The following is a 22,105-nucleotide window of genomic DNA, read 5'->3' as shown; positions in this document are numbered from 1 at the left end:
TGAGCCAGGGAAGCTTGTACCCATCAACTATTGCCAGAAGTTTCTGGTGTCCAACAAAATCAGTTGTACTTTTCATATTTAGAATATCCATTGTGCGTTCTCGTTTGCACTAGAGTTGTATTTATTATTCTTAACATGGGGAAAAATTCCCGATCTGTTTAAGCATTTTACTTTTTGCGATATTTCAGAGAGTGCAAGGAAGCGAGAACGAAATTTCATTCATAAGTAAAAGGTCCAGGGAAGATAACCAAACGTCAGGGTCAGCATCCATAGAGCCAAGACCAAGACTAAAAACCCGGATTGTTCACGATTTCAGGCACTGCTATTAACATTGGCAGGGGTGATGATAACATGGTGTGTCCACAAGAGAAGTTATAACTTTGAGTTTACAAAAAATTCAAAAAGTAGGTCTCGTTGCTTTCGGGACGGAACTTGTTTGTGAGCGTGGATGTGCGTTTGTGTGCTTTGACAAAATTGTAGTGATTATGTAGATAAGTCTTTGCTAAAGTTAAATATAATGCTATGCCTTTTAGTAACCTATTTTATTCGAACAAATTATTCAATTATGGATTGAATGCAATTATGGATTAAAAAGTGATTAATAATTTGCACAGGAGTGGATTTCGATTGGCCATTATCTGGTCTACAACCCATGAATAAAAAAAAGTTAATTCTGTCAAGACCTTTCCCTCGGTAAACCTGAAAGCGACAGTAAGAGAAAGCAAGAGAGAGAGAGCGAAATAAGTTCTTAAGCGCTAAGCGCATGCTCCTTAGGAGTGTGAGTATACGCTTTAAAAATTTTGCATTAGTAGTAGTAGTAGTAGTAATAATAATAATAGTAGTAGCAGCAGCATAAGTAGTAGTAGTAGTAGTTGTAGCAGCACACATAAAAAATGTGCATACGTCACATGAACAAATATCAGCAAGGAAATCATGTGATACAAAAGTTTATTAATTTGTAGATTTTTTATCCACTGACTATCGGTACGACATACTACAATATTTTATGTTAGCTAATACTAAAACATGAAAAATTCTGTGTACAGACACATTTGACACATCTACAGACAGACACTTTTGATAAAGACTTATGTGTGTATGTGTGTATGTATACCACTAGTCGTGATTAAAGTCAATTGACTAGTCACCTGCTAATATTTTTCTGCCAGTTTATGACACTCTCCATCCCTAGATACTGATTATGCATTGTCTACATTTGTGTTTTATTATATATGTGCATAATTGTTTCTCCTTCCGTCTTTCGTTTTGTTTTTGTTTAGTTTTGTTTGTTTTTTGTCTATGCCTTACTTGTCTTGAGTGCTGAGAGCATGCTCCTTCGTGAGCGTGATTATAAGCTATAATAATCACATGTTTATTTATTGTATATTTGTGTGCAATCATGGGTGGTTATGTTTGATGTATGTGCACAATCATTTTTTTATCTTTTGCAATATTTTTATCTTTGATGAATTCATTTCTTTCAGTGTTAATACGGGTATGTATGTTGTTACATGTACAAATTTAAGTGTCAGTAGAATTTTATGATAAGTGATGTTTACATAACACAATATATAGATAGAGATATACCTAACATAATAATTACTCGGTGATATTTACATTACACAATTTATCCTTAGTAATACTGACAAAGTAACAGTCTACCACAGCACTTACTCAATAACATTCATAACAAGAAACGTGAATTATTTGTTACACAATATCTTCTCAGTAACACAGTCTATATGCAAAGTTCATGAGACATCTTTAGCTGGACTTCACCACAGAATGCACGTGAGTACATGTTCTATTCACACCATGGTCTCCCCTAATGGAACTCTCCACACTGTCATATTGAAACTCTCAACGTTGGAAATACCATTTTACTGTATTTCTGCATTGTTCAAACACTGAAAGTGCTCCATGCCATCTGTTTTCTTTTATTATTTAAGTTGTTGTCCTGCTTTGATTTTGTGAGAAGGTTGGTGCCTTATGTCCCACGCTAGTCTTTTCAGTAATTGTTTAACAGAAGATCCTGATGCTAGCATCACCTGTTGATAACAAGATGCTGGTACTGCAGGTTTCCGAGAGGCTGAGTTGGTCTCGGCAGCCAGCAATCCACAAATGTAGCTCCATAATCTACTAACCTTCACAGACTACTTATATAAAAATGATAAATATAATCTTTTTAATACATTCAGCGCTTTAAAATTCCTTTGAGATCAGGCTTGAACAGCTAAGTGCAATTGCAAAATGCTATTCTAACTCATTCAAAGAACACACTGATCTGCCTCAGTATGTGTGCGCATGTGTTTGTGTATGTGCGGATCTTCGAGTACGATAAGTAAAGTTTGGCTACCACGCGCTCCCTGCAACAACGACAAAATAATTAAAATGCAAAGCAAGGAAGATGGTAAACTGACAAATGATGGATTTTGAATCACCCAAAACAGGTTTGGGATCATTCCTGATGGCTGTTATGAACTGTTCCTACTCCTTCAGAAAGAAACTAACTCTATTTTGTAAACTAAACTGACCCAATTCTCAAGAAAAGTGTCGAGCGATGCTTGTGTTTAAAGTTGACAATCACCTCTCGCCGACAACCAACACGGTTCGGTGACATCATTCGACAGCACAACATGGCGGCCAAACTTAATGGCGCCTCATACCTGTGTTTTAGACGCGCTTGTAAGTAAAGCGTTGGTTGTTAACGCGAAATGTTGAAGGGACATGATTCAGAACATCAGTATATATCATTTCACCCAACTTACCATATTCTTTGCTTTTAATACATAAAATATATAAGAAAATATATATAAGAAAATGAGAAACACAAGAAAATATTGTTTTCCATAAACACTAACTGAACCCACCAAGAACAGACTGTTTAAACTGTCTTTCTTCTGTTAGGACAGGGGGAGTAATCAACCTCTGCACCATGCCTCTACTTTCGTCACGTTGACGCTAGACCCGAAAACGTTCATGTGAGAGAATGAGGAGAGAGGATACCTCAGAACATGTTGATAGAAGAAGACGTTGTTCATGTAAATCTGCAACAACAAACAAACACAAATCATACAGACCATACTTTCGCGAAAAATGGCACAACCCTACGATATGACAAACAAAAGAATAACAGGATACAAAATAGCTCAGATCAATTAATAATAGTTATTCACTGCGTTTATGTAGTTTAAACATGACAGGCTTATTTATTTATTTACAAATATGCAACAACAAACAAATACAAATCATAGAGACAATATTTTAGCGACAACTGGCACAAACTACATGATATGACACATACAATAACGCAGATCAATTAATAATAGCTATTAACTGCATTATTGTAGTTTAAAATTGGCAGGCTGTTGTGTGTGGGTGTGTGTGTTCAAATACACAACATCCGTAAAGACAGTTTTCGGCTTTGTGCAAGATCGTTATGAGACTTCATTATGTCAACAGTTTAATTACCATCAGTGATCTTTTCAATGAACAAAATTCTACTTCCCATACAACAAACACACGAAAAAGCAAAAGAACTTTCAAGGATTTTCTATCTGAATTTTCTCACATGCACGGTTGTTGAGGTGTTCACTGTCAGTCTGTAGAAAAATGGTGTTCCGACCACCAGAGGGAAGGGAGGGTTGGTCACATTAGTGGATGCTCCATATTTTCCACTGACACTGTCAGTGACCTGCAGGTAACCTTCAAACCTCCAACTCGTTAGGACCGTGCGATTGATGTTATAGCCTTGAAATATCTGAATATCAATTCTGTGGAAACAAAACAGGCAAGCCACTTTAAAAAGAGGTATACATATATCGGTACAGATTTTTTTAGTTTTTGGTTTTTCTTTCGTGTGCTCACAGGTTTATCATTTGTTTCTTTTTTAAGTTTTGTTTTTTTGTTCATTTGTGTATTCCTTCGGATAACGCTTTCTTCCTTCTGTTGTTTAGTTTAGTAACCCCTCTCTCAGATTATTTATTCATTCATCCAGTTAGTCAGAAGTTAGTGACTTTCAGCCAGTAAGTCTATGTGATTGATGTTAAATAGGGCAGCTTTTAACAAAAACGTAGCAGGTATTGAAAATAGATGCATTTGATGTTTACCTGTTGTTGCTTGTTGGAACGCCTTCCACACACATCGACCAGCCTTCGACCACTGTCCCAGGTATGGCAAGAGTGACTTGGCTAGCATTTATCTTTGTCTAAAGAAAAACATATAAATTCTCGGAAGAACATAGCGAACTTCATGCATGAAGAAGAACAACAAGAACAAGAATAACAAGAATGACGATGATGACGACATCGCAAAATGTTGTAGCATTTATTCCGCGTGTACAAGAGCTTCTAACATGAACACTTATGTATATTTTTACATCTGAATGTTTTAACTGTTTTTAGTTGATACCGGAATGTTGTTTGTGTTGACATTTCAGTAAACTTAGTGTTCCCACGCTACGTAAACCGGCAATAGAAACTTGCTAACCTCGGGGTATCTCCAGACACTCTTCTCACACTGAGCAGTGATGGACGTCCAATTTCCATCATCCATGCACGTGATCACAGTTTGAAGGAGAAAGTAGTCGTCGTCACAGGTGACGTTTCCTTCCACTGACCACAGAGACCGCTGTATGGTCACTGACCCGTGACTTATGTTAAGTGAGTCGTCCGGACAATGGCGACCTGTGCAGGTAACGACCTCATTAGGAACTCGCACAGCTGAGGACAATAACGGGTAAACCGTCTGGACTTTCGGGGGCGATGGATACATGTACACGAAACAAACGCAAGCTCGGACGTGTTACTCACTAGTAAAGGGACATAACTCACCAGTGTCTTTGTACACCGACAGTGGGTTGTCTGTACTATCTATCTATCTATTCCTCTTTGTGCATCAGGTTGCACATAAGGCCTCAACCAGAGTCCGCCACCGATGTCGATAGGCTGAAACACGTTCTAGGTGACCCCATGTCCAGCCCTTTCCTTTCATCTCCCTTTCCACTGTTCTTCTCCAAGTTTCCTTTGGGCGGCCTCGTTTTCTTCGGCCGTCTGGAGTCCATCGTAGGGCGACTCTGGAAAGGTCTGCTGTCTGCTGGCGGAGCACATGTCCAATCCATCGCCAACGCCTTCGTTGAACCTGCGTGGTGATGGACTCGGTTTCACTTCTTCGGTGGAGTTCTTCGTTGGTGATGGTGTTTGGCCAAAAGATGTTAAGTATGCGCCTGAGGCATCTGTTTTGGAAGACGTCAAGCTTGTTACTGATGGTTTTGGTCATCTTCCAAGATTCTGATCCGTAAAGGAGGGTGCTGATCACATTTGACTTGAAGATTCTCAGCTTGATCTTCTGGCTGATGTTTTTTGCCTTCCATGTGCTCCTGAGTGAGGCAAAGGCCTGACTGGCTTTCGCCAGTCGGGCTCGAATCTCCACCTCCGCATCCCCAGTGTTTGACATTTTGGACCCAAGATAGGTGAAACTGTCAACTTCCTCAATCTCTTCTCCATTTAGTTTGATGCTGTCTTGGACTCTGGCGTTCACTCTCATACTGTTAGTCTTTTTTGTGCTGACCTTCAAGCCAAGGTTTCCAGCTGTTTCTGAGAAGGCCTTTGTTTTTTCCTGCATGTCTTGGTGGCGGTGTGACAGCAGGGCAATGTCATCAGCAAAGTCCAAGTCTTCCAGTGCTGTTGTTGCTGTCATAGTCATGGTCCATCTGAGCCCTCTCCTCTCGCTGTCGGTGGAAGTCTTCATGATCCAGTCCATGGCCAGGATGAAGAGGAACGGCGACAGAATGCAGCCCTGCTTCACCCCGGTACTGACGTTGAAGGGGTCTGTGAGCTCCGTGTCACAGACAACCTGGGATTTGAAATCGCTGTACAGCATTGCAATGACCTGAACAAGTTTTGCAGGGACTCCGTAATGCCTCAGGATCTTCCATAAGACTCGCGGTGGATGCTGTCAAAAGCCTTCTCCAGGTCGATGAAATTGATGTACAGCGGTGTGTTCCATTCGTTGCTCTGCTCCAGAATCTGTCGCAGAATGAAGATGTGTTCAGAGCAGGATCGCCCAGGGCGAAATCCTGCTTGCTGTGGTCGGAGGTCTTTCTCAAGAGTTGCCCGTCAGTCTTGACAAAACAATCTTGCTGAAGACCTTGCTGGTGAGGGAAAGAAGTGTTATGCCCCTCCAATTATTGCAGTCTCCAAGATCTCCTTTCTTGGGTAACTTGAAGATGAGCCCTGTCTTCCACGCAACAGGGACCTGCCCTGATTCCCAAATTTGCCTGAAGATTTCAGTCAGCTTGGGAGCTGTCACATTCACGTCTGCTTTCAACATCTCTGCTGTTATTCCATCTGCCCCTGGTGCTTTGCCGCTCTTCATTGTCTTGACTGCTGCTGTCACTTCTTCCAGGCTTGGTGGGTCTGTGCAGATGTCAAGGTCTATAGCTGCTGGCTGGATGTCTGCAAGCTGAGGGGGATCTGGTCTGTTCAGAACTGACTCAAAATGCTCCCTCCAGCGCTGTAGTTTTCCTGCCTCTCCCTCGACGACATTACCGTTCACGTCTTTCACTGGCACATCACTGTTCTTAAACCCGTTGTTTAGCTGTTTGTTTATCTTGTACAGTGTCTTCAGGTCATTTTTACTTGCTGCATTTTCTGCTTCATCTGCCAGTTTCTCTATGTGATATCTTTTTGTCGGTTCTTGTCATCCTCTTTACCTCTTTGTTCAGTTTTGCATATCTTTGTCTGTGTTGTTCCCTTCATGCGTTCAGATCTGGTGCTGTTGATTCTTTGTTTGGCTGACTTTCTCTCTTCTATCTTCTTCCATGTCTCTTCTCTGATCCACTGTTCTTTCTTTTTCCGTTGGAAGCCCAGTATTTTCTCTCCTGATTCCTGTAAGACTCGATTGAAGTCGTCTAAGGTCATCTCTTGTTGGTCTCCTAGTGCCTGGAACCTGTTCTTTACTTCCATAGCAAAGGCCCTTTCGGTGGCTGGATTTTTTAGTTTGCCGGAGTCCACTCTCTGCTGACGTGCCTGTCTGGACTTCCGGGGGCGATGGATACATGTACACTAAACAAACGCAAGCTCGGACGTGTTACTCACTAGAAAAGGGGCATAACTCACCAGTGTATTTGTACACCGACAGTGGGTTGTCTGTACTGATGTTAGCAAAACCTTTGGTCGCCGACATGGATGAGCGGAGTAAACACAATGAAAGCTGATGGTCGTAAGCAAACACTGTGCAGTGTGAGTATTGCCTACACTTGAAGGCGCAATGGATGACAGACTGTGTTGATAACGTCATTTCCGGTTCAGCCAACGACTGCTCGCTAGCTTTCTCGTAAGTTTTAACGGTGATTAACGCAAAGACTGCATGTGATGTCATGGTAGCAAACGAAAACAAAACAAATGCAGCAATCATGGCTGTCATGTGACTCATGATCTGAAAACAGACAACAGAACTTAAAACTGTTATACACCGTGACATTAGACTGCGACTAAGGTCGCTCGTCTCCGTTCAAATAATAAACGATACTTTATAATATGCTGTGTTAGCTACGCGACATCTGTAAAAAAAACTATCTTGACTAATCATCGATTAATGCAACAACCAGTGTGTTTCCCAACTAGTAAATATCTCCCTTTCCATCACCAGACATTATCAGCGGGCAAAATGATAAAAGAATAGGGTCTGGTGGCTGTTGACAGAAAAGAAAATTATACATATTTGTCTTTACTTTGAAATCACCTGTTTATTAACAGTGTTACCTTTCTCTATACCCTCTATCAGCTTAAGAACAAAAGTACCCTAAGATAGAAGTTTGTACTCACTTGTTGGAGATCAAAACCATGTGATGTACACCATCTGAAAGTTCTCTTCACTGCTGTTGCCAGGAGTTTCGCACCTCTGTTTATAGGCGAGAGTGAGGCTTGGTCGCCTTTCATTCGTTCGACCGTTAAAAATATAACGCTAGTGTGAAAGGAAAAGAAAACTTCTTTGCCCATCCAAGTATCAAAGTAAGAAGGATCAATGACTGCTACAGCCAAGTCCCAATACCTTTGCTTAGTCTTCAATACGGTCGTTATGGCCACATGCGGGCTTGAAGACTCTTTTGTTACCGACACTGGTAGACGACATATCCGAGAAATGCAAGAACGGGATACCTGGTGCTCTCCTTTATTTGTTTTTGTTTTTTTGTTTTCGTTTTTATTCTTTTGCTGTGTGTCTTGGCACTGATCAATGAGACACAACGAACAACCCGTTGAGATGCAGACGGTAACATTTGATTTCACAAGCTAATCGTTGAAAAGGAAGGACATGCATGTTGCAACATCACACCCAGCAAAATACGCTGCAGAGAAATACAAACTAACATGTTATCGTTGAACAAATTAACGATGTGAAGTATGACAAGTTTTTTGGTCCTGATAATGTTATTAGTTTTAGGAGGGAAGAGTGCTCCCGACTAAAGTCGATTTGGATCTGGAGATCCGGGGGAGTATGGAGAGTAGGCGATGAGTGTGGCGAGGAGGGGAAAGGGTTTAAGAAAGTATGAGAGTTAAATGTTTTCTATGTATCTGAAGCTTTTTGATATGTACATAATTTTGACCTTTTCATTAAATACGCAATAAAGTAGTTTTAAAACTATGCGAATACTAACACATAGGGAAATAGTTTACAACTGATCCAGGTCAATGCAATCCATGTAGTAATAGGGACAAGGAGAAAAATGCCGTGCAAACACACCAACATGTTATCAACAAAATGACAATGTCATGTGATAACTTTAGACGTGCTTTAATATTTAAATGGATTATTTTGAAGTAAGTGGTGATTAATACAAGTTGCAAGAAAAGCTAGCAAAATTTTCTTCACATTGACAAACATGGTTTTCAGCTGACAGGGTTAACAAGAAGAAACGAGACCTTGTAATAAGAATATCTAGTTAGAAATATACATGTGTATACATGCTACATGAGGATCATGTCCAATATAAACATCAAGTTGAAGCTGCACAAAGTACGAAGAGAATCTAAAACTGTTAGTGCTCTGTCACAATCACGTGTGGATTCAAATTTAAGAAGTTTCATGAAACAAAGTGCCTTAAGATTCATTTAAAATTCAATGTTTCTGGTGCTGACGTATAATATGAGGAGAAAAGTTTCGACAATCAGATGCTGAATGGGAAAAAGCCATCTCAAGTGAGTTAGCCAGTTTGTGCAGTGTTTTGTAAACATTGATATTTGTGAGTTTACCTTAAGCCAATGTGTGAGAGTGAGTTAGTGTGAGAGAGAGAGTAGGGGGGTGCAGAGAGGGGAAGACAGAATTTTTTTCAGACTTTGCACAACGACTCAACTTTCGTTAGGTTGACATCATACAGAATCCTTATGTGAGTGAATGAAGAGAGACTGAACTTCAGATTATGTGTGTAGTAAAGCGTGTTGTCCATGTAAATCTGCAACATAGAGAAATACGAATAACAAAAACAAATACAGGTTATATGGAAAAATACAAATACAAAAAACAGAAAGTTGCTGGAGGCACTACAAGATTTTCTTTCATAAATGGTCTCATTCTGTCGAATAAATAATTATCTTTAGCGAAACTTACACAATGGCCGTTACACACTGAGGAATGTTTAGCAATGAGGAAGCAGACAGGCGTACAAAATAAGGGGCATAAGCATGACAGGAAGAACTATCGAGGCAAAAGACCTAATTTTCGTGTTTTTTTTTTTTTTTCTTCGCTTTTTAAGCATTGGGATCATCCTTGCTTCCTTAGAGTTTGGTCGCACGGTGTCAGCTAACGCTAGGGATATCTAGCAGTTTAAACAGCTTGTATAAGGCTACATAACAAAAGTTCTGTAGACTCTATATATTTAATGTTATCTGTTTCTTAAGATTGCTCAATTTAAGTTGTCTAATCATTTTTTTCTAGTTTGATATCTTTAATCATATATTAGTTAAACTGTTTTTGTATTTTCATAATTTTGTGATTTGTTTAGCAGCTTATTATTCGGAACACAATGTTGGTTTCATCTGTATAGTCCTGTGCAAACCTAGTATTTCCCTAATAATAGTTCTTAAGTGTTCTTCGAGAGTTGTTTTCTGCCCATTGCTGCCCTCGTCACTCTAAGATCTTATCAATTTCCATATACTTCACTGGTGTATTTTTCTCATACTGAAAGCTGCTGTCTTTCCTCTCGATGTGTGTCATTGATCCGAATAGCTTGTTGATATTGCCCAGCTTCAACCTCTTTACCTTTATCTACAGTGTTGTCTCCCCTTCTCTGTGACTGGTTGTTGACGTCACCAGTAACGAGAAAGCCGTTACTAGGTTCTTGGATTGTGACAAGGGCGAGTACCCTGTCTACAGGCAATAGTAGGTGATATTTTTGCTCATGATATATTTGTAATTACCTTTAATTGAATGCATTCAGCTTCTTCCTTTTCACTTTTGGTCTCAATGGGGGTCGAAGTTATTTCGCACTGACCTCGATATTCTTCTCTTTCCAATTTTCCTTCCTGTAGATGTGTTTTGGTTAAGCTCCAGATGTGGATGCTATTTTATTTCTCAGTTTATCTCCGGGGATTACGTGGCTGTCTGCCTCTAGCGATTCGTTTGATGAGTGTGTCATCCTTCTACATTGTTATTTTGGGTAAGGTCCTAGGCAACGTATTGCAACTGTTGTACCTTACAGACTACCTGCCTTCATAGAAACATCTACTGCCAAGAAATTCTAAAGAAAAGTGAGAAAGAAAAAACTCACATTAACAGTGGTCGAAGTGTTCACTGTCAGTCTGAAGAAAAAGGGTTTCCCTGCCTTCAGTGGAAAGGGAGGATTCCACACATTTTGCGGTGTTCCCCATGAACCGTTGACCATGTCATTAATCACTACGCAACCACAATCAAACAACCAGCTCGTGTGGACGGTAACATTGAAGAAGGACCCTTTATCTATCTGCAGCTGAACTCTGTTACACCAATGCAAAAAGTTAATAACTCTTAATCAGTTTGTTTAATTTTTTAAGTTTAAAGGCTAAGCTTTGACAAAGTCAGTCATTAGGTCAGCCCTCCATTTGAAATACAGCACATTAGACACTTAACCTAGTGACGTATTTGCTGTTATGAAATGTAAGAAATCTGAAGAAATTTGACGTAAAAATATAAACACAAACAAAGGTAACACCACGCAGGGAGTCTTATAATAAAACTAATAAAAAAGGTTTTAAACGTAGAGACATGCAATGGATTCATAATCTTCTCACCTGGTGTTCTTTGTGGGAACGCCCTCGACACACATTGACCAGCCCTCCATCACTGTCCCAGGTATCAGAAAGCTTACTTGGTCAGAAATCAACAGTGTCTGTACAGAAACACAACAAATTCAAATAAATAAATTGTTAGAAAATTCAACATGTCACGTAGTCGATGAGTCCTTTTCTGTTCAAACATTTCTGTTCAAACAATAAACCATGAAAAAATATCGGGAACATAAACGACTGGTTTTCTGATAATTTAACTTTGTTTTATTGGGGCCAGAAATTCTTTGGGTAAACAAGTGCTACTGTTTTGTGACCTAACACGAAAGAAAATTGTAATTGTACTTCTACATGTGTTTCAAAATTATTAAAGTAGAAATAATGTTAGTAATAGTTTAGAGTACCGTCTATCCTATAATTTCTACCTCAGGGTATCTCCACAACCTCTTCTGACATCGGAGACTCGGCGGAGTCCAGCTTCCATTACCGAGGCAGGTGACGTGGGCAAGAAGCTGGTAGTAGTCGTCGTTACAGGTGACGTTGCCTTCAACTGACCACAGTGACCGCCGTGTCGTCACTGACTCGTAGGTTACGTTAAACGACTTCTCACTGCAGTCAGGGTCTGTGTTAGAAAACAACGACAGTTTCATTCCCTTAATTGCATTTATTTTGTGTGTGTGTGTGTGAATGTGGATGAACGAGGTTGTGGTGCGTAAGTGGATAAACACATCAACAGATTGGAAAGAAACGTTAAATAAAATAAAGAAGTAACACAATTGTAAGCAAACAAACAAACAAACAAACAAACAAACAAACAAACAAACAAGATCATTGACTATTTTGTAGAGTGCATAGCGCATCCACAGACTCATTTAAAAATGGAGACAACTTACCGATGTCTGTAAATATCAAAACTTGTGAGTTGTTAGAACTCTGCAGTTTACTAAACCTTGCAGCCGATGTTGTTGTCTGAGGATGGAGGAAACACGAAGAGGTCTCGGCATCGTACGCAGCAGAAATGCAGTGTGGGTAAGTCTTGCACACGATGACGCAGTGTAATGCTGACCTCGCCATGACCCTCATTTCATAGCCAATCATCACTTCAGCAGCCGCGTCGAAAGCGTTGAGCTTTAAGACCGGAAGTACAGCATGTGATGTCATCCATAAACAGGAAGTCATCAACGCACGTAGGCCGGTCATTATCTGAATGACAATGTAAAGTTCAAATGAACTAGTAAAGCCTCAGTAAGTAAACCAATAAACGGGATTTTAAAGCAGCTTACTGGTCACTGAAACAGAAATATATAAACATATATAAACATAGCTGTATGATACGTGTTGTCTCATACCTTCATGCATAGAAAAAATAACAACTACATGAAACAGAAACCTATCTTTAAGGATATAAGTGTTTTAAGATTTTTTGGTGTTAACGGCTATTAGCCTTTTCAAGAAATTTACAGTGAAGAAAATGACTTACATCATAGTTTGATCTGTGTGGATCAACTAAAAGAAGAGGCCTTCGAGAGAAGTGTTCGAAGTGTTTACTTACGTCTAATCACGTCACTTAAAACAACAACCCTGGCGGGGGAAAAAGCTCCAGCCTACCATAGGTCTGGTCACAGCCGGTGTAAAGGCGTTAAAGTACCCCGATGTCATCTCCATTGGGTAAATTTGTTATTCTGCCTGAACCCACTAAAAACACTGAGCAATCCGACCTAGCCTCAGAGATTACTTTGAAACACACTAGAATCTCCATGAAGTGCAATATGTAGAAAAAAGAAGCAATTTCGATTCATCACAAATCAATCTTCCAACGAGATATATGGGTGCCCCCACAAATTCCTTCTTTTTCACACTATTGTAAAATACTTCATGAGATAAAATCCAGATACTCCTTATCCAGGGATACTTCTCGACTTCTTATCAAATTTACTCACAGGCTTACAAAAGGGATAGAAAATTTAGAGAGGAGTACTACACCGGTGGTAGAGACTAGATATACTCCATGAAGTCACACACCATGCACGACCAAAAACAAAAGACCATGAAAGGAAGATCTTTGGTCGATAATATTGGAAAAAAGATTGATTGAGCTGCTGGCAGTTGAACTTAAGATCAACTGGCTTCTGTTCTATCTTAAACTATTAACTCACTTTACAGAACAACCTAAAAAAAACCACGGACAGAGTTGTTAGAATGAGATTTGAAAAACAGAACGTAAAACTGTTGTCAGCTGACCAATAGTGAAATGAAGGGTTACATAGTCTTTTAATACCTAGGGAGCAAGCTAGCCCACAGTCAGTTCTATACAGGTCCTAGTCAACATGTAAAATAGACAAGTATGCGTTTTGCTAACACTTAGCTGACACACATTATTGCTTATTTGATAACTGAGACCACTTGGTAATTAAACGAGACACTGTATATGTTAAAGAATTTTTTGTTGTTGTTGAAGAGTTATAAACATACTCACAAAGACAGGAGAGAACTGGAGGCGAGTTGATATCAGTATCTCACACAGGTGTAAAGACTAAGTAAATGGTCGTCTTGAAACAGCAAAGCCTGAACTAGATGTCTCTCAGGACGCAAACGCTCTTCTCTAGTAGAACAAAAGGCTCACAAACAGCAAAGAATAAATAAGTTAGTGCCAAGAAACATTTGCTTTCACAAGATTTTTTTCTTGAAGCAAAAAGGCGGCTGTTTGCGCCTCACTGTGTACGGTCATCATGGCAAGAAAACAACAATAAACAAAACGAACTTATTGCCAAGCATGTGAGTGGAATACTTGTGTCTGAATGTTTTGCCACTGATAGAAGAATTGGAGTGAATATGTTTTGGAGACCAACTCTTGCTATCAGCAGCACTCTGAAAAAAAATCAGTTTTTTAATAAAATACTTGGCGGGTCCACGCAAGACTTGTTTTCTATGGGGTACATGATCATATTCGATGTTCCTGTTAATAATTTTAAGCTAAAAATGTTTACACTCTTCAACAGAGGTTCTGTCTCCTGCCTTCGAACGAACTTATACGACCTCCTTGCTCCCTATGCTTCGATGTGGTGTGTCCAACAAATCCTTTTTCCCTAATCGTTATACATATAATGCTGAAAATTCTTTTTGCAACCTTCTTGTTCAATTCATGTTTTAGAAACGCTAACTGTATTGAACTATAAACTGATAACAATCATATTTGAAAAAAGGCCAAATTGACAACACAAAAAGAGCGTTGCTTTATATATATAATACATATATATATATAGTATCTAGTGTATATATATATATATAATTTTATAACATAATTTATAAATATGCATTAAACGGCAGTATAAAGATAGATAAAAATATTAAATATATTTCTTTGTATATGATTTTAAGGTAATCGTCTTTGTAATTTCATCTGTGTAGAACGTGTATGAGAAAATGGTTGCTAATCTTGTACATAATTATTTATAATTTATTAATTCAGCACTCAATGGTAGTCATATCCTTGACAGAACTTGCTGATATACCAGTTAATATGTCCAATTTCGACTGGTTGTCGGGGCCGGAATGGAAATATGAAAATGGCTAAAGTCAACAGGTGAACAAAGCTTGTGACATAGGAGGTTTTCGGCGATGGTGAGTGCGATTGTGAGGAGGTCCTGCATGGATCATCCTCCTTCATATTCTCCATCCATTTCTTTCCTCTGTCCAGCTCGGTGTCAAGCAGCCCCCACGGTGCCCTGAAGGACCATCCTAGAGTGTGGTGATGGGCGCCATGGCTGAGCCAGGGAAGCTTGTACCCATCAACTATTGCCAGAAGTTTCTGGTGTCCAACAAAATCAGTTGTACTTATCATATTTAGAATATCCATTGTGCGGGCTCGTTTGCACTAGAGTTGTATTTATTATTCTTAACATGGGGAAAATTCCCGATCTGTTTAAGCATTTTACTTTTTGCGATATTTCAGAGCGTGCAAGGAAGCGAAAACTAAATTTCATTCATACGTAAAAGGTCCAGGGAAGATAACCAAACGTCAGGGTCAGCATCCATAGAGCCAAGACCAAGACTAAAAACCCGGATTGTTCACGATTTCAGGCACTGCTATTAACATTGGCAGGGGTGATGATAACATGGTGTGTCCACAAGAGAAGTTATAACTTTGATTTTACAAAAATATTGACTTTTCTAATAAATAAAATTCAAAAAGTAGGTCTCGTTGCTTTCGGGACAGAAATTGTTTGTGAGCATGGATGTGCGTTTGTGTGCTTTGACAAAATTGTAGTGATTATGTAGATAAGTCTTTGCTAAAGTTAAATATAATGCTATGCCTTTTAGTAAACTATTTTATTCGAACAAATTATTCAATTATGGATAGAATGCATTTATGGATGAAAAAGTGATTAATAATTTTTGCACAGGAGTGGATTTCAATTGGACATTATCTGGTCTACAACCCATGAATAAAAAAAAGTTAATTCTGTCAAGACCTTTCCCTCGGCAAACCTGAAAGCGACAGTAAGAGAAAGCAAGAGAGAGAGAGAGCGAAAAAAGTTCTTAAGCGCTAAGCACTTGCTCCTTAGGAGTGTGAGTATGCGCTTTGCAAATTTTGCATTAGTAGTAGTAGTAGTAGTAGCAGCATAAATAGTAGTAGTAGCAGCAGCATAAGTAGTAGTAGTAGCACACATAAAAAAGGTGCATACGGCACATGAACAAATATCAGCAATGAAATCATGTGATACAACTGTTTATTAATTTGTAGATTTTTATCCACTGACTATCGGTACGACATGCTACAATATTTTATCTTACCTAATACTAAAACATGAAAAATTCTGTGTACATACACATTTGACACATCTACAGACAGACACTTTTGATAAAGACTTATGTGTGTATGTGTGTATGTATACCACTAGTCGTGATTAAAGTCAATTGAGTAATCAACCTGTGCACCATGCGTCTACTTTCGTCACGTTGACGCTAGACCCGTAAATCATAATGTGAGTGAGTGCGGAGAGAGGATACCTCAGAATATGTTGATAGTAGAATACTTTGTTCATATAAATCTGCAACAACAAACAAACACAAATCATACAGACCATAATTTAGCGAAAACTGGCACAAACTACATGATATGACACATACAATAACGCAGATCAATTAATAATAGGTATTTACTGAGATATTGTAGTTTAAAATGGGCAGGCTGATTTTGTGTGTGTGTGTGTGTGTGTGTTCAAATACACAACATCTGTAAAGACAGTGTTCGGCTTTGTGCAAGATTGTTATGAGACTTCAATGTCAAGAGCTTAATTACTATGAGTGACCTTTCCAAGGAACAAAATTCTCCCTCCCACACACCAAACACATTTGAAAATGCTAAAGACCTAAGGATTTTCTATCTGAATTTTCTCACATGCACGGTTGTTGAGGTGTTCACTGTCAGTCTGTAGAAAAATGGTGTTCCGACCACCAGAGCGAAGGGAGGAGAGGTCACATAAGTGGATGCTCCATAGTTTCCATTGACACTGTCAGTGACCTGCAGGTAACCTTCAAACCGCCAACTCGTTAGGACCGTGCGATTGTTGATATATCGCTGATATATCTGAATATCAATTCTGTGGAAACAAAACAGGCAAGCCAATTTAAAAAGAGGTATATATATATATCGGTAAAGAATTTTAAAAGTTTTTTGGTTTTTCTTTCGTGTGCTCACAGGTTTATCATTTGTTTCTTTTTAAGTTTTGCTTTTTTGTTCATTTGTGTTTTCCTTCGGATAACGCTTTCTTTCTTCTGTTGTTTAGTTTAGTAACCCGTCTCTCAGATTATTTATTCATTCATCCAGTTAGTCAAAAGTTAGTGAATTTCAGCCAGTAAGTCTATGTGACTGATGTTAAATAGGGCAGCTTTTAGCAAAAAAGTAGCAGGTATTGAAAATAGATGCATTTGATGTTTACCTGTTGTTGCTTGTTGGAACACCTTCCACACACATCGACCAGCCTTCGACCACTGACCCAGGTATGGCAAAGGTGACCTGGTTAGCATTTATCCTTGTCTAAAGAAAAACATATAAATTCTCGAAAGAACATAGCGAACTTTATGCACGAAGAAGAAGAACAACAAGAACAAGAAAAACAAGAATGACGATGATGACGACATTTCAAAATGTTGTAGCATTTATTCCGCGTGTATCAGAGCTTCTAACATGAACACTTATGTATATTTTCATGTCTGCATGTTTTGACTGTTTTTTAGTTGATACCGGAATGTTGTTTGTGTTGACATTTCAGCGAAGTTAGTGTTCCCACGCTACGTAAACCGGCAATAGAAACTTGCTAACCTCGGGGTATCTCCACACACTCTTCTCACACTGAGCAGCGATGGACGTCCAATTTCCATCATCCATGCACGTGATCACAGTTTGAAGGAGCAAGTAGTCGTCGTCACAGGTGACGTTTCCTTCCACTGACCACAGAGACCGCTGTATGGTCACTGACCCGTGACTTATGTTAAGTGAGTCGTCCGGACAATGGCGACCTGTGCAGGTAAAGACCTGATTAGGAACTCGCACAGCTCACGACAATAACGGGTAAACCGTCTGGACTTCCGGGGGCGATGGATACATGTACACTAAACAAACGCAAGCTCGGACGTGTTACTCACTAGAAAAGGGGCATAACTCACCAGTGTATTTGTACACCGACAGTGGGTTGTCTGTACTGATGTTAGCAGAACCTTTGATGGCCGACATGGCAGAGCGGAGTAAACACAATGAAAGCTGATGGTCGTAAGCAAACACTGTGCAGTGTGAGTATTGCCTACACTTGAAAGCGCAATGGATGACGGACTGTGTTGATAACGTCATTTCCGGTTCACCCAACGACTTCTCGCTAGCTTTCTCGTAAGTTTTAACGGCGATTAACGCAAGGACTGCATGTGATGTCATGGTAGAAAAGAAAAACAAAACAAATGCAGCAATCATGGCTGTCATGTGACTCATGATCTGAAAACAGAAAACAGAACTTAAAACTTTTATACACCGTGACATCAGACTGCGACTAAGGTCTCTCGTCTCCGTTAAAATAACAAAAGATACTTTATATTATGTTGTGTTCGCTACGCGACATTTGTAAAAAAAAAAAAACTATCTTGACTAATCAGCGATTAATGCAACAACCAGTGTGTTTCCCAACTAGAAAATATCTCCCTTTCAATCACCAGACATTATCAGCGGGCAAAATTGTAAAAGAATAGGGTCTGGCTGGTGACAGAAAAGAAAATTATACATATTTGTCTTTACTTTGAAATCACCTGTTTATTAACAGTGTTATCTTTCTCTATACCCTCTATCAGCTTAAGAACAAAAGTACCCTAACATAGAAGTTCGTACTCACTTGTTGGACATCAAAACCATGAGATGTACACCATCTGAAAGTTTTCTTCACTGCTGTTGCCAGGAGACTTCGCACATCTGTTTATAGGCGAGAGTGATGTTTGGGGGAGGGTAGGGGTCACCTTTGATTCGTTCGACCGTTAAAAATATAGCGCTAGTGTGAAATGAAAAGAAAACTTCTTTACCCATCCAAGTATCCAAATAAGAAGTATCAATGACTGCTACAGCCATGTCCCAACATCTTTGCTTAGTCTTCAATCCGGTCGTCATGGCGACATGCGGGCTCGAAGATTCTTTTGTTAACGGAACTGCTAGAAAAATACAGGACGACATATCCGAGAAATGTAAGAACGGAATACCCGGTGCTCTCCTTTTTTGTTTTTGTTCTTTGTTTTTGTTTTTGTTTTTTTTTTTTGCTGTGTGTCTTGGCACTGATCAATGAGACACAACGAACAACCCGTTGAGATGCAATCGGTAACATTTGATGCCACAAGCAAATCGTTGAAAAGGAAGGACATCGATGTTTCGACATCACACCCAGCAAAACACGCTTCAAAGAAATACAAAATAATGTTATGGTTGAACAAATTAACGATGGGAAATATGAACAGTTTTTTGGTCCTGATAATGTTAATGGTTTTAGGAAAGAAAAGTGCTCCCAACTAAAGTCGATTTCGCAGTGTGGGTTCCGGGGACCTGGAGGAATATTGAGAGTAGGCGATGAGCGTCGCGAGGAGGGGAAAGGGTATAGTGAAGTATGAGCGAAGACTTGTGGTACATGATGCCCCAGGTGTTGTTTTTGTCTTTCTCAGGGTTTAAATTTTTACTTGATTGATTAAGTAATGTTTGGTTATAGTCCTGGTTGCAGATGACTAAACAACCCAAGATGGTGGCGTACTTCAATAGCCACTGACCTGTGTCTGTAAGCAAATCCTCATTTTTGTACCTGATGTTTTGTTCAGTCTGTATTCCAAACATCGGTATTTGTCATTTAACAGCTATGTTTCGCTTTTGTAGATGAGATCCACGAAGATCTTATGAAGATTATTTTTGGAGCTATTATTTAATGACATTGTTAAATGTGTCTGAAGCTTTTAAAACTATGCGAATACTAACACATAGGGAAATATTTTACTGATCCAGGTCAATGTAATCCATGTAGTAATAGGGACAAAGAGGTAAATGCCGTGCAAACACACCCACATGTTATCAACAAAATGACAATGTCATGTGATAACTTTAGACGTGCTTTAATATTTAAATGGATTATTTTGAAGTAAGTGGTGATTGATACAAGTTGCAGAAAAAGCTAGACGAATTTTCTTCACAGTGACATACATGGTTTTCAGCTGACAGGGTTAACAAGAAGAAACGAGACCTTGTAATAAGAATATCTAGTTAGAAATATAAATGTGTATACATGCTACATGAGGATCATGTCCAAAATAAACATCAAGTTGAAGCTGCACAAAGTACGAAGAGAATCGAAAACTGTTAGTGCTCTGTCACAATCACGTGTGGATTAGAATTTAAGAAGTTTCATGAAACAAAGTGCCTTATGATTCATTTAAAATTCAATGTTTCTGGTGCTGACGTATAATATGAAGAGAAAAGTTTCGACAATCAGATGGTGAATGGGAAAAAAGCCATCTCAAGTGAGTTACCTAGTTTGTGCAGTGTTTTGTAAACATTAATATTTTTGTGAGTTTACCTTAAGCCAATGTGTGTGTGTGTGAGTGTGTGTGTGTGTGGGGGGGGGTACAGAGAGGGGGGAGACAGATTTTTTTCAGACTTTGCACCAACGACTCAACTTTCGTCAGGTTGACATCATACTGAATGTTTATGAGAGTGAACGAAGAGGGACTGAACCTCAGATTATATGTGTAGTAAAGCGTGTTGTCCATGTAAATCTGCAACATAGAGAAATACAAATAACAAAAACAAATACAGGTTATATGGAAAAATACAAATACAAAAAACAGACAGTTGTTGGAGGCATTACAAGATTTTGTCGAATAAATAATTATCTTTAGCGAAACTTACAGAAGGGTGATGCATCATTACACACTGAGGAATGTTTGGCAATTAGGCTGACAAAATAAGGGGCATAAGTACGACAGGAAGAACTATCGAGGTGAAAGACCTAACTGTCATTTTTTTTCTTCGCTTTTTAAGATTGGGATCATCCTTGCTTCCTTAAAGTTTGGTCGCACAATGTCTCCTTTCCAGATAACGATAGGGATATCTAACAGTTTGAACAGCTTGTATAAGGCTACATAACCAAAGTTCTGTAGACTCTATATATTTAATGTTATCTGTTTCTTAAGATTTCTCAATTTAAGTTGTCTAAATCAATTTTTTCTATTTTGATATCTTTAATCATATATTCGTTATTTCATGATTTTTTAGCAGCTTATTATTCGGAACTCAATCCTGATTTCCTCTGTATAGTCTCGTGCCAACCGAGTATTTCCCTAATAAGAGTTCTTAAGAGTTCTTCGAGATTTGTTTTCTGCCCATTGCTGCCCTCGTCACTCTAACATCTGATAAATTTCCATATACTTCACTGGTGTTTTTTTCTCATACTGAAAGCTGCTGTCTTTCCTCTTGATGTGGATCATTGACCCGAATAGCAAGTTCATCTTGCCCAGCTTCAACCTCTTTACCTTTATCTACAGTGTTGTCTCCCTTCTTCTGTGACTGGCTGTTGACGTCACCAGTAACGAGAAAGCCGTTACTAAGTTCTTGGATTGTGACAAGGGCGAGTACCCTGTCTACAAGCAATAATAGGTGATATTTTTGCTCATGACATATTTGTAATTACCTTTAATTGAATGCATTCAGCTTCTTCCTTTTCACTTTTGGTCCCAATGGGGTCGAAGTTATTTCTCACTGACCTCGATATTCTTCTCTTTCCAATTTTCCTTCTAGTAGATGTGTTTTGGTTAAGCTCCAGATGTTGATGCTTATTTTACGTCTCAGTTTATCTCCGAGGATTACGTGGCTGTCTGCCTCAAGCGATGTCGTTTGATGAGTGTGTCATCCTTCTACATTTTTATTTTGGGTAAGGTCCTAGGCAACGTATTGCAACTGTTGTACCTTAAAGACTACCTGCCTTCATAGAAACATCTACTGCCAAGAAATTCTAAAGGAAAGTGAGAAAGAAAAAAACTCACATTAACAGTGGTCGAAGTGTTCACTGTCAGTCTGAAGAAAAAGGGTTTCCCCGCCTTCAGTGAAATGGGAGGATTCCACACATCCTGCGGTGTTCCCCATGAACCGCTGACCATGTCATTAATCACTACGTAATTATAAAACCACCAGCTCGTGTGGACGGGAATATTGTAGTAGGACCCTTTATATATCTGCAGCACAACTCTGTTACACCAATGCAAAAAGTTAAAATCTCTTGATCTGTTTGTTTTATTTTTTAAGTTAAAAAGCTAAGCTTTGACAAAGTCAGTCATTA

The 22,105-nt window shown here is 39.1% G+C and overlaps 1 protein-coding gene across 1 annotated transcript; it reads right to left on the bottom strand.

Annotated features, from left to right (window-relative positions):
- Positions 1 to 2,921: 2,921 nt before the first annotated feature.
- LOC112573658 lies at positions 2,922 to 7,248 on the bottom strand. Its single transcript, XM_025254220.1, has 5 exons — positions 7,119 to 7,248; positions 4,489 to 4,685; positions 4,110 to 4,207; positions 3,572 to 3,773; positions 2,922 to 3,047 (listed from the first exon to the last, which is right to left on the bottom strand). The coding sequence occupies exons 1-5, from the start codon at positions 7,183 to 7,185 to the stop codon at positions 2,922 to 2,924; spliced, it is 690 nt and encodes a 229-aa protein (XP_025110005.1). The 5' UTR covers positions 7,186 to 7,248.
- Positions 7,249 to 22,105: the final 14,857 nt, after the last annotated feature.

Source organism: Pomacea canaliculata, linkage group LG10 (assembly GCF_003073045.1).
Source record: "Pomacea canaliculata isolate SZHN2017 linkage group LG10, ASM307304v1, whole genome shotgun sequence".
Taxonomy (NCBI): domain Eukaryota; kingdom Metazoa; phylum Mollusca; class Gastropoda; order Architaenioglossa; family Ampullariidae; genus Pomacea; species Pomacea canaliculata.
Note: the sequence above shows the minus strand (reverse complement) of the source record. Positions and strands in the feature narration are given on the sequence as shown.